The following is a 12,893-nucleotide window of genomic DNA, read 5'->3' as shown; positions in this document are numbered from 1 at the left end:
CGCCACGAGCTCACTGATGAACATTGTTGAAACGTTGGGATGTAGCGTCATGATGTTGTTCATCCTAAGGGTTTTTGCTTCGTATGCTACCTGGCCGGTTTGTGGGTTGAAGAAACTGGTTCAATCGGTTCTCCTCCAAACCGGTCCGGTTCAACTTCCTTTAGTGCCTTGGTGGTCTGATTCAGGCGGTTTGGGTCCTATTCGGGTCAGTTCGGGCGGTTCTTCATCAAATTAAAGTTGTTCTTGAGCCATTTTTGTAATAATTTAGCTTATTTGTTTGCATAGAATGCCAAAGTTGAACCATATTAATGTTATTTAATTATTTTATGCATATGATGTGTATTTGTTTTTAATTAAACATGTTTGTGCATAAAGTATGACATTTTAGATTTAAAATCCCACCATTGTTAAACATGTTACATGCATTATTGTATATAAATTAGTTATAATATATAGTATGCATGCTTTAGGGTTTTTTAAAAATTGATGTAATTGTTATGTTAATTTTTGCCTTTGAAGCATGTTATGGTTGGTTTAAAGCATGTTTATTTTATAAGTTTGTTATAAATGAAATTAAACTTTAAAATCCATAACAAAGATACACAACATGCTCACTTAGGTTAACAACTAGTTTTAACTGTTCAAATAGATTGTTACCTTAAAAATTTTGGTTACAAACTCATATACCTGTCTAAGGCTGGGGGTACGTAAGTTTACGGTTTACGTAACACCTTCTACCTGAGGATTATGACTGAAAAATTGAGCGTTGTTAACTGATTTTATGAGCTTGCGTGAGCGGTGTGAGGTTTAAAATTGGTTTAAACACATAGACATCGTAGGTTAATATCTAAATATAAACATTATACTTGGATAAAATCACATAGACTTAGGTTTTTCTTAATTAGCCGTAATAAAACCTAAGTAATGAATACCCAAACATTTATAACACTTAAGCGAGAGATTAACAATATATTTGATATAAAGTTAATAGCTCTCATGTCCCTAAGAGTTCAAACTGTGAGATCCATGCTTGGCTTCGTGTCACTTTTACTGCGACTACTCCATATGAAAAGTGTTTGCATGGGTCAATAACAAGGTGAATGGGGGAAGTAGTTCATAGTAAGTGGGTGAAGGAAATGTGTCAACATTGTCCTACGATCTCATCCATTAGTTTGAACTGTGAGATTTCTATGTTGTATCTGCTATCATTTTTAGGCGGCACTAGCTAGTCATTAAATACGGCGATCTCCACGGAGGGTTGTAACATAATATTCGGAACAACCCAAGCTTCAGAAATGAATAGGGTCTTATAGTTCTATCATAGATATTTTCTTAATCTCGGGTGCATATTCATGCCGTTCTATAAAATCTAAAAATGGCGGGTCACACTTACAAGAATTACTAATTGTTAGTAAAGATCTTGATTGAAAACGATAACCAAAAGTTCTATAGGAATAAAGAGTTATTCTGATATAGTATTTAGTCAGAATTATCTTGCTTCAATGAAGGAATTTTTTTATTGCCCCACGGTAGCAACTGTTCTAAATCACTTAAGTATCGTTGCAAATAAAATAAAGATTTTTTCGGTACTTTATTATTATTTTTTTTTTGGTTAAAATTGGATATAGATACATCATTTTAATAGAATTTGTTTAAATTTTTCAGCAATGTCAAATTCAATTATACAACTGCTTGCTTCTGATAAGTTTAACGGAGAAGGATATTCAAACTGGAAATCCAACATTAATACAATATTAGTTGTGGATGATTTGAGATTTGTGTTGACGGGGGAATATCCTCCGATTCCCAGTACAACAGCTAACTGAAATGTTCTGGACATCTATGATCGGTGGGTTAGGGCTAATGAAAAAGCTAGGGCTTATATCTTGGCAAGTATATTTGATGTACTTAATAAGAAACATGAGGTAATGCCCACTGCCCATGAGATAATGGCCTCACTCCAAGAGATGTTTGGGCAACCGTCATCCTCTGTTCGACATGAAGCCATTAAGTATATTTATAGTACTCACATGAAAGATGGTACCAATGTTAGAGAACATGTTCTCGATATGATGGTCCATTTTAATATTGCTGAGGCTCATGGGGCGATCATAGATGAAATCAGTCAAGTCAATATGATATTAAAATCTTTTTCGAAGAGTTATCTACCTTTCAGAACCAATGCTATTATGAACAAAATTACTTACAATTTTACTACACTGTTGAACGAACTACGAACATATCAGTCTATGATGAAACTTAAAGAAGGTGAACTAAATGTTATTTCATGACCTAAAAAGTTCTAAAGGGTTCTACATCTTGAACAAAACTTGCTGATAAAAAGAAGTTTGTTCCCTGTTCTTCAAAAGTCAAGGTTCTACAAATGAAGAAGAAGGGTAAAGGGAATAAGAAAACCACTGCAAAGAAGAACAAAAACAAAAACAAGGCTCCCAAAAGGAAGTGTTTCCATTGCGGAGAGGATAGGCACTGGAAGCATAACTACCCAAAGTATTTAGTAGAAAAGAAAGCATAAAAGGCGAACCAAGGTAAATCAGTTTTACTAGTAGTTGAAACATGTATAGTGGAGAATACTCACTTAACCTAGATATTAGATTCAGACGCCGCTAATCATGTTTTCACTTTCTACAGGAAACTAGTTCTTGGAGACAACTTTCTGAACAAGAAATGAATTTCAAAGTGGGAACATGAGAAGTCATTTTGGATCATGCAGTGGGAGATGTCAAGCTATTTTTTGGAGAATCTTTCATCTTATTTAGAAATGTATATTATGTACCTATATGAAAAGAAATTTAATCTCCATTTTCTGTCTGCTAGAAAATATGTACAGAATTTTTTTTGAATATAATGAATTGTTTGTTTTTTCAAAAGGTGTTCATATTTGTTCTGTAAGACTCAAAAATAATTTGTACATATTAAAACCAACTGAAGTAAAGGTCATTTTAAATATAGAGATGTTTAAAACGACCGAGACTCAAAATAAAAGACAAAAAAATTCTCCTAATGCCTATCTTTGGCACCTCAGACTTTGTCACATTAATCTCAACAGGATTGAGAGATTGGTTAAAACTTGTCATCTAAGTCAGTTAGAAGATAGTTCTATACCTCCATGTGAATCATGTCTTGAGGGAAAAATGACAAAAAGATCTTTTTTTGAAAAAGGTCTTCGTGCCAAAGAGCCTCTCGAACTTATACATTCAAACCTATGTGGTCCAATGAGTATAAAAGCACGAGGAGGCTATCAGTATTTTGTCAGTTTTATTGATGATTACTCGAGATATGGCTACATTTACTTAATAAATCACAAGTCTAAAACTCTTGAAAAGGTTAAAGAATTTAAGACCGAGATAGAAATTTTTTTAAGTAAAAGCATTAAAACACTTCGATCTTATCGACGTGGTGAGTACATGGGTTTACAATTCCAAAAGTATCTAGTAGATCATGGAATTCAATCCCAACTCACAGCACCTAGAACACCACAACAAAACAGTATTGCAGAAAGGAGAAATCTAACCTTGTTAGACATGGTTTGATCAATGATGAGTTATGCTCAGTTACCTCAATCCTTTTGGGGGTATGTAGTACAGACTGCATTATATATTCTAAACATTGTTTCTTCAAAAAGTGTTTCAGAAACACTGCATGAATTATGAAAAGGACACAAAACTAGTTTACGTCATTTCCGTATCTGGGGTTGTCCAGCACACGTGTTGGTACAAAATCCTAAAAAAACTGGAAACACGTCCGAAGTTATGCCTTTTTGCAGGATACCCTAAAGAAACAAAAGGAGGACTATTCTGTGATCCCCAATAAGACAAATTATTTGTATCGAAAAATGCTACATTCTTGGAAGAAGATCATGTTAAAAATCATCAACCTCGCAGTAAACTAATATTACTAGAAATGACCAAAGATTCTACAGAAAAATAAACAAGAGTTGTTGATCAAGCTGGTCCATCAACAACTATTGTTGCCCTATCACATCCTTCTCAAGAGTTGAGTATGCCTTAACATAGTGGGAGGGTTATTCAGCAACCTGAACGCTATATGGGTTTAATAGAAAATCAAAACATCATACGTGATGATGGTTTAGAGGATCCATTAACCTTTAAAAAGGAAATGGAAGATGTTGATAGGGAACAGTGGATAAAAGCCATGGACGTTGAAATGGAGTCAATGTACTTCAACTCTATCTAGGAACTTGTAGATCAACCAAATTGGCAAGGTGCAAATGGATCTACAAAAGAAAACGAAACCAAATTGGCAAGGTGCAAACCTACAAAGCCAAACTCGTGGCAAAAGGTTTTACCCAAAGAGAAGGGGTTGATTATGAAGAAACTTTTTCTTCTGTTGCCATGATAAAATCTAAAAGAATACTTCTATCAATTACCACATATTATGACTTTGAGATATGGCAAATGAATGTCAAGGCAGCTTGTTTGAACGGCCATCTTGATGAAAGTATTTTTATGTCACAACCAAAGGGTTAATCGAACAAGGACAGGAATAGAAAGTCTGTAAGCTTAAACGATCCATTTATGGTTTAAAGCAAGCTTCAAAATCCTGGAATGTAAGATTTGATACTACGATTAAATCTTATGGCTTTGAACAGAATGTTGATGAACCTTGTGTTTACAAGAAAATAGTCAACAAGACTATAGCATTCTTAATACTTTATGTTTATGATATCTTGCTCATTGGGAATGAGACAAGCTTCCTTGCTAACATATAGATACGGTTAGCAAGATAGTTCCAAATGAAAGATTTGGGTTATGCTCAATATATTCTAGGGATACAAATTTTTCGAAATTGAAAGAATAGAGCCTTAGAATTATCTCAAGCATCTTATATTGACAAGATGTTGTCAAGATACAATATGAAAAATTTCAAAAAAGATATGTTGCCTTTTAGATATGGAATTCATTTTTCAAAGAAACAGTGTCCTAAGACACCTTAAGATGTTGAGGAAATGAAAAGAATTCCATATGCATCTGTAGTTAGGAGTTTGATGTACGGAATGTTATGTACACAGCCTGACATATTCTTTGTAGTTGGAATCGTCAGCAGGTTCCAATCTGATCCAGGACACAGTCATTGGACTGCTGTAAAAAACATCCTCAAGTATCTAAGGAGAATGAGGGACTATATGCTTGTGTATGGACCAAAGGATTTGATCCTTATTGGATACACCGATTCTGATTTTCAGACTAACGTAGATTCAAGGAAATCTTCTTCAGCATTAGTTTTCACTTTCAATGGAGGAGCTATAGTTTGGAGAAGCATTAAACAGAGTTGTATCGCTAACTCCACGATGGAAGCAGTATACGTAGCTGCATATGAAGCCGCTAAAGAAGCAATATGGCTACGCAAAATCTTGGTTGACTTGGAAGTAGTTCCAGATATGCACCTACCCATCACGCTGTATTATGACAATAGTGGTCCTATTGCCAACTCGAAAGAACCAAGGAATCACAAACCTAGAAAACATATTGAAAGAAAGTACCATCTCATTAAAGAGATAGTACACCGAGGAGGCATAATTGTCACGAAGATAGCCTCTGAAGAAAACCTTGCTGATCCATTTACGAAGGTCTTCTAGGATGAAGTATTCGAGGGCCACCTGGTTGGACTTGGACTACGAGCAACATAATCTAGAACAAATGGGGGAATATGTATTAGGTGTTTAAGATGCCCTAGTTTATTGTATTTTTCTCTATATTTCTCAACATTGTAAACATTATATATATGTATGTTTATTCTCACTGGAGTATTAGTCCAAGTGGGAGACTGTTGGGGATGTCCTAAAACTCACAGTTCGTAATTCATGTTAAACATTCTACTTAATTGAGTAAATTATTCAATAAAGTTATTGATATTGCATTCTTTTCAAAAAATCCAATAAACATATCTTTGGCTATTGTATGAATACTTTAACTTTATGTCGTAACATATGCAGAATCAGATTATAGTATATAGCTTAAATGGTCTATAAGTATATGGATGAAATTGAGTATCTCATCCTGGTAACACTATTGGATGCGGTCCATTTTGTATAACTGATACAAATGATGTGATTCACTAATCATTCATGTAGAGACATTTGAGTGGAGGAATCCTATGCAATGAGTTTGCATAAGAATGGACATCGAAATAGTCACTTTTTATAACAACCGTTTACTGTTAAAATTTACTATTTCATCCTAAATGACCTAGGGTAACTTGATCTTAATCCTGAGCTAACTGTGAACTCCTATTTATTACGGGATTATCCTTTGATCTACATAGGTGAGAGTAGTCTAATAGCACTGCTCAATAAGCCTCCTATTTTGGGAATAAGACCAGATAGATAGCCAGGGACATAATTATGCAAGATGGAATTCACTCCTACCCGACTTAGGGTTAACAGATAGGTTGTTCTCTTAAGTGTTGATGCCTAGTCTTGAACAACGAGGCCCCGCCCTCTCTTGGTAGAGAGGGATATGATTTATAAAAGGTATTATAAATCAACTGTTCAATAGATGGTCAGTGGGAGCTTAAGGTGCAAGATATATTTAAAGGGGTAAAATAGTAATTTTGACCCAACTGTAAATATGGACGACCTGTAAACGATCGACTTACTGATTATGGTCGAAATGGACAGAAATACATCTACAGTGAGAATAGTGCAACTATCGAGCTATAGTGGTGTGTCTTGATAGTTAATGAATAGTAATTAATTCAGATTAAAGAGTTTAACCAATTAATTAGAAATCATTGGAGCTCATGATCTGTAGGTTTATTAGGTCCCTTTACTAGCTCGTAAATTAGAATAACAAATTGAACATTGATTGGATAAATTTTGGAATTAGGGTTATGAATTTGAAATGTTCAAATTCATTTTTGGGGGTTTCAATTGATTGTATTTGATACAATTAAAAACGTTTAATTTAGTTGAAATTAAACAAAATTGGAGAATCAATTAATATTTAAATTATGATTTAAATATGTAATTGAATATTGGTGAAATTGGTATTTATTAATTTAATATTAAGATATTAAATTAATAAATTTTAATTAAAAGGAATAATTAAAAAATGAAATTAGTTTGATTAATTATTAATTTTGAATTAATTATATTAAACTAATTATTAAATAAAATAGTTTTATTTAATTATAAAATCAATTTTAGTTTTAAAATTGATTTTAGGTTTAGTGGATTTTTCCAATTTTTGGGAAAAATCCACTAACCATTTCTTGGGTGGTTTGTCACCCAATTCCACCTCAAAATTATAATGAGCTCCAAGTAGGAGCTACCCTCGATGCAAGTCACTCTTCCTGCATGAAAACATTTTATATAATGAGTCTTCATGCATGAATTTGATAAAGATTTTCTGAAAAATTGACCGAACTGCTGGAATTCTGAGAACTCTAAAAACCCATCCAAATTCCTCTTCAATTCAGCTTGATCAGAGTGTTTCCACCACACATTCCTTCTTGAGCATAGTGTAGAAGACCTTGGTGGTGGTCTTGTTGAAGTATCAAGCTCAATCATAGAGTAATTCAACTGAATTCGTGGATTAAGTCTTCAAAGGTAATATTTGCTTCAAACCCTCTATGAATATCTATGAATAGCATGTTTAAAACTCAAATTAAGAGTAGTTAGAGTGCTTATTGATTCTGATTTGTTCCACTGCATATTATATTACTCCTTCACTTTTTATCTTAGGTACATAATATACATTTTCTAATAAAATGTAGGAATCTCCAAAACATAAATTGATGTCTCCACTACTTTAGCTGAAATTACTTCACCTGTTTCCAAGTTGAAAGTCATTTCATTTTCTGACAGCTACTTCCAGGAACTAATTTCATGAATGAAAGTACAAATATGATTAGCGGCGCATGAATCCAATATCCAGGTCAAATGAGAACTTTCCACTAAATATGTTTCTATTATAAGTAAATCAAATTTACCTTGGTTTGCCTTTTCAAATTTCTTTTCTGCAAGATATTTTGGTAATTTCGTTTCCATACTGATCTTCGTTACAATGGAAATATTTTCCTTTTGCAACCTTGTTCTTGCTTTTCTTAGCAAGAGCTTTCTTATTCATTTGAATACTCTTATCGTTTGAAGGACCAAACATCTTTTCTGAAGGTTTCATACCCAATAGATCCCTTCAGAAATTTCTTTTGGGAAACAATATTTGCTTCTCATTCTTTATTTTTCATAAAAGATTGATAAGTCTGGAGTTCATTTAAGAGAGTGGTCAAATTGTAATCAATCATATTCATTACAACATTTGTACGAAAAGTTAGGAAACTCTTCGGAAAAGATTCCATAATCACACTAACTTGATTTTTCTCATCTATGATAGCACATTTTGCCTCTACAATATTAAAATAGACCATCATATCCAGAGCGTGTTCTAATAGTGGTTCCTTCCTTCATATGAGAATTGTAGACGTATTTGTTGGGGTTGATGTCTTAAATCTCATAGGGTCCTATAGTTTATAAACATTGTATGAACAAACTCTTATGTGATTAATCATATATGATATTTTATTCACTGTCTATAAAATATGTGATATTTTAGTTGCATTAACCACAAACCAATAGATTAACATCCAAGTTTATCATTGTAACTTGAACATGTATGTGGAGACATACAGGTGGATCATATTTAAGTGATAACCTAAATGGTCTGTAGTAGATGGATAAGGTTGGGTACCTTATCCTGGTGACATTACGAGTGTGGCCCACTTTGTAGGTGTTACAATTATTGTAAAGTGCTACAAATGATCTGATCCTGATCATTCAGGTATTAGACATGCGAGCGGAGATATTCTATACAAAGGAGTTTGTATAAGATCAGACCACGAAATGTTTAGTCTCATTATATAACGCTGTTCATAATAGAGACTTTCATTTCACTAGGATGACCATAGGTAACATGACCTTAATCCAGAGTGAGTTGTGAAGTCCTGCCTATGAGGGTCGTCCTTTGATTTATCTGGGTGAGAGTGGCTAGATCGCCAACTCAACAAGCCTACCATTTTGGGGATTCATCTGATTGAGGAGCGGGAACATAGCTAAACAAAATGGAATTCACTCCTCCCCCAAAGAAGGGGTAAGTAGATAAATTAGGATACCTCCGCTCGCATGTCTCCACATGAATGATTAGGATCAGACCATTTGTAGTAGTTAACAACACTTGTAAACCTCTACAAAGTAGGTCGTATCCGTTGTGTCACTAGGATAAGGTATCCCTCCTTTATCCTTATACTACAGACCTTTTAGGTTATTACTTAAGGCATGATCCACTTGTATATCTCATATACATGCTTAAGTTTACATACAATGACCACGGATCTTTGTTTATTGGATATGAGTAAATGCAAATAAAATAACTCTTATTTTATTCAGAACAATGTGTAAAAATTTTACTAACTACGAGACTCTGGGATAATTAGGACACTAATCTCAACAATATAGTCCTGGAATTTCAAGTCCAAATAATCCCCACCACGATTTGTTCGAATTTTTTTAATAGATTGACCTAATTGGTTCTCAACCTCGGTCTTAAATTCCTTGAACTTTTCAAGAGCTTTCGACTTAAAATCAATTAGGTAAATGTAACCGTACCTTGAATAATCATCTATAAAGCTAATAAAATATTCATAACCTCCACGTGCTTTAACACTCATTGGTCCACAGAGGTCCGAATGCACGAGCTCAAAGGTTTCTTTGGCTCGAAGACCTTTTCCAGAAAGAGATCTTTTTGTCATCTTTTTCCTTCGAGACATGACTCACATGGCGGTAAAGAGACATGTTCTAACTTGTTTAGAAGACCACTTTTAGCCAGTCTCTCAATCCTATTGAGATTAATGTGGCCAAGTCTCAAGTGCCAAAGATAGGTACTCTGAGAAATGTGTTGCCTTTTTCTTTGAGTTTCAGCTGTTTTAAACATATCTGTGTTATATACAACTTCAACTTTAGATGGTTTTAACTTATATAAGTTACTTTCTAGGTTTGCAGAACAGATTTGTATACCTCTTTTTGTAATGAACGCTTCATTAAGGCAAAAATTTACTTTGTACAAATATTCCAACAAACAGGAAATATACATCAAATTTCTCTTACAAGAAGGTACATAAAGAACATTTATAAATACATATATCTATTTCTAAAAGTTAACTTAACAACTCCCATTGCTTTAGCTGAGATGCACTCCTTTGATCCAACTCAGAGAGTAATCTCATCTTCTTCAAGCTGCCTCTAGGAACTAGTTTCCTGAGAAGAAAAACAAACATGATTAATGGCCCCTGAATCCAATATCCAGGTAGAATCTTCATTGTTCACTATGCATGTTTCAATAACCAGCAAATCTAATTTACCTTGGCTATCTTTTTCAGCTTTCTTCTCGGCAAGATATTTAGGGTAATTTCTTTTCCCATGCCCATTTTCACTGCAGTGGAAACATTTTCCTTTGCCAACTTCTTTTTTGCCTTTCTGTGTAGCTAGAGCCTTCCCCTTCCTAGTTTCCTTCTTTTTCTTTTGAATACCTCTATTCTTGGAGAAAGAAGGGCCAGTTTTACTCCCAGAAGACAATTCTTTCTGAGGTTTCCTCTTTGAAGTGAAAGCAACATTTTTTTCTGCCTCTAAACCTTTATTTTTCAGTAAAGATTCGTAAATCTGGAGTTCGTTGAGAAGAATCGTCAAGTTATACTCAATCTTATTCATCATTGCATTCATTTTGAATTGAAAAAAGCTCTTCGGAAGAGACTGCATGATGAATCCAACTTGACTCTTCTTATTCCTAATGGCTCCGTTCGGTTCTGCAACATTGAAATGAACCATCATGTTCAAAATATGTTCCCTTACGGAGGTTCCTTCCTTCATTCTGCAGTTGTAAACGAATAGAATTGCATCATGCATGGCAGATGTGGACGGTTGTCTAAACAGGCCCTGCAAAGAGTCCATGATCTCTCTTGCAGTAGCTAACCTCTCGTGTTTCTTAGACAATGAATCGGATATACTAGCTAAAATATAAACCCAAGCCTTCTCATTAGCTTTGACCCATTTGTCATACATACCCCAAACTGTTCGGTTTGCGTTCGGACCAGGGAATGGAGGACACTCTTCCGTTAAAACGAATCGAAGATCATCTATTACTAGTATCGTGTTAATATTCGATTTCCAGGTTCCGTAATTATTGTTGTTAAGTTTCTCAGAAGCTCGCAATTGTATAATGAATGATGACATTGCTGGAAAAGTAAACAAATTATTAGAGAAATGATTTAACTCTTTTTAATCCAATTTATTTGGCAAAAATAATGTACCCATTCTCATTATTATTATGTTACGATACTTCAATGAGTCAGAATAGCCCCCATCGAAGGGTAGTTGACTACTCCTTCATTGAATCAAGACATTCTTAACTAAATACTAATGCCAGAATAACTCTTATCCTTATAGTGCTTAGTTACCATTTATTTGGTCAAGAACTTTACTAACACTTAGTAAGTCTTGTAAGTGTATACCCGCCACTTTCGAATTACAGATATTTGGAATCAAACAGACCCTCAAAGGAGAAATAATTGTTTGAAAATAGACCTAAGCAACCTTATCCATTTCTAGAGTTCACGGTTCCAAATCCTATATGACAACCCTCCGAAGGGATAGCCATCATTAAACGACTAGTAAAGGGTCACATAAAGCCAACCAGCAAGCGCAACATAGGAATCTCATGGTGTGACCTAATGGAATAGATCTTAGGACGTGTTGACACACACCCTTCACCTACTTACTATGAATTACTTCCCCTATTCACCTTGTTATTGACTCATGCAAACACTTTTCGAAGGGAAGTTGCCACTAATCACAACTTGAAGTTGAGGATGGATCTCACGGTGTGAACTCTAAGGGACGTGAGAGTTAGAAATAATATATCTCATATACTATTAATCTTCCACCAAAGTTTTCTATTTTATAAAGATTGGGTATTTACTTGGTAATTAACCGGCTAATATTTAACAACCTATGTCTAGGTGGTTTTTCCTAGTATAACTCTTATACCGGGATTAACCCATGATGTCTAGGTGATAAACCAATTTTATTACCTTACACCACTCATGCATGCTCATAAAACTAGGGTTATTGACTTAGACGCTAGTTTGATCTTCAGGTAGGAGGTGTTCCATAAACTGTCAACTTAAGTACCCCCAACCTTAGACAAGATCTCCCCGGGTCAGTAAATAACTCTTGTATTACAACTAATCGACATATTCTAACTCTTAAAAAGGCAATTGAATTACACTAGTTAACCCTAGGCGAGCATGCATCTTATCTATGTCATAGATTTTAAAAGTCTAGGTCATTTTATAACAATTATAAAATAAATTATAACATTTATAACCCTAGAACATTCATCTATAACATGCTTCCTTAAACAAACATGCTTTAATATAACACTTATATTAAAACCTAGCTTGCATACTATATACATTATAACACTTATAACATATAATAAATGCATGCCACATGTTTATCCTATGGTGGAGGTTTTAAAAAACTATATGGCATACTTTATGCATACATAATCAAACAATATTATACATCACATGCATAATAAGTAAACAACGCTAAAGTGGACCGATTTTGGCATTAAAAGCAAACAAACAACTAAATTATTACATGATTCAGCAAGCAGATCCCTTGAACTGGCTTCAAACACTTTGAACCGACTCGAACTAGCTTGAAAACACCAAAAACCAGGTTGAACCAATCAAACCGGCTCAACCAAGTCAACTAGACTAGTCCAGACTGTCTGGATCGTCTGGTCAACGCGTGCAGTAGCTGGTCAAAGGAAGGAGTGCAGGGCAAGCCAGGTCGGACA

General features: G+C 34.4%; 1 protein-coding gene across 1 annotated transcript; it reads right to left on the bottom strand.

The window, feature by feature from the left end:
• Nucleotides 1-5,613: 5,613 nt before the first annotated feature.
• On the bottom strand, nt 5,614-11,260 carry LOC150032468 (uncharacterized). Its single transcript, XM_090306916.1, has 2 exons — nt 10,393-11,260; nt 5,614-5,669 (listed from the first exon to the last, which is right to left on the bottom strand). Exons 1-2 carry the CDS (start codon nt 11,258-11,260, stop codon nt 5,614-5,616), a joined length of 924 nt encoding a protein of 307 aa, XP_090163042.1.
• Nucleotides 11,261-12,893: the final 1,633 nt, after the last annotated feature.

Source organism: Benincasa hispida, chromosome 11 (genome assembly GCF_027475165.1).
Source record: "Benincasa hispida cultivar pf3 chromosome 11, pf3_genome.v1.1, whole genome shotgun sequence".
NCBI classification, from domain to species: domain Eukaryota; kingdom Viridiplantae; phylum Streptophyta; class Magnoliopsida; order Cucurbitales; family Cucurbitaceae; genus Benincasa; species Benincasa hispida.
The sequence above is the reverse complement of the archived record's forward strand: the minus strand, read 5'-3'. Positions and strand labels throughout refer to the sequence as shown.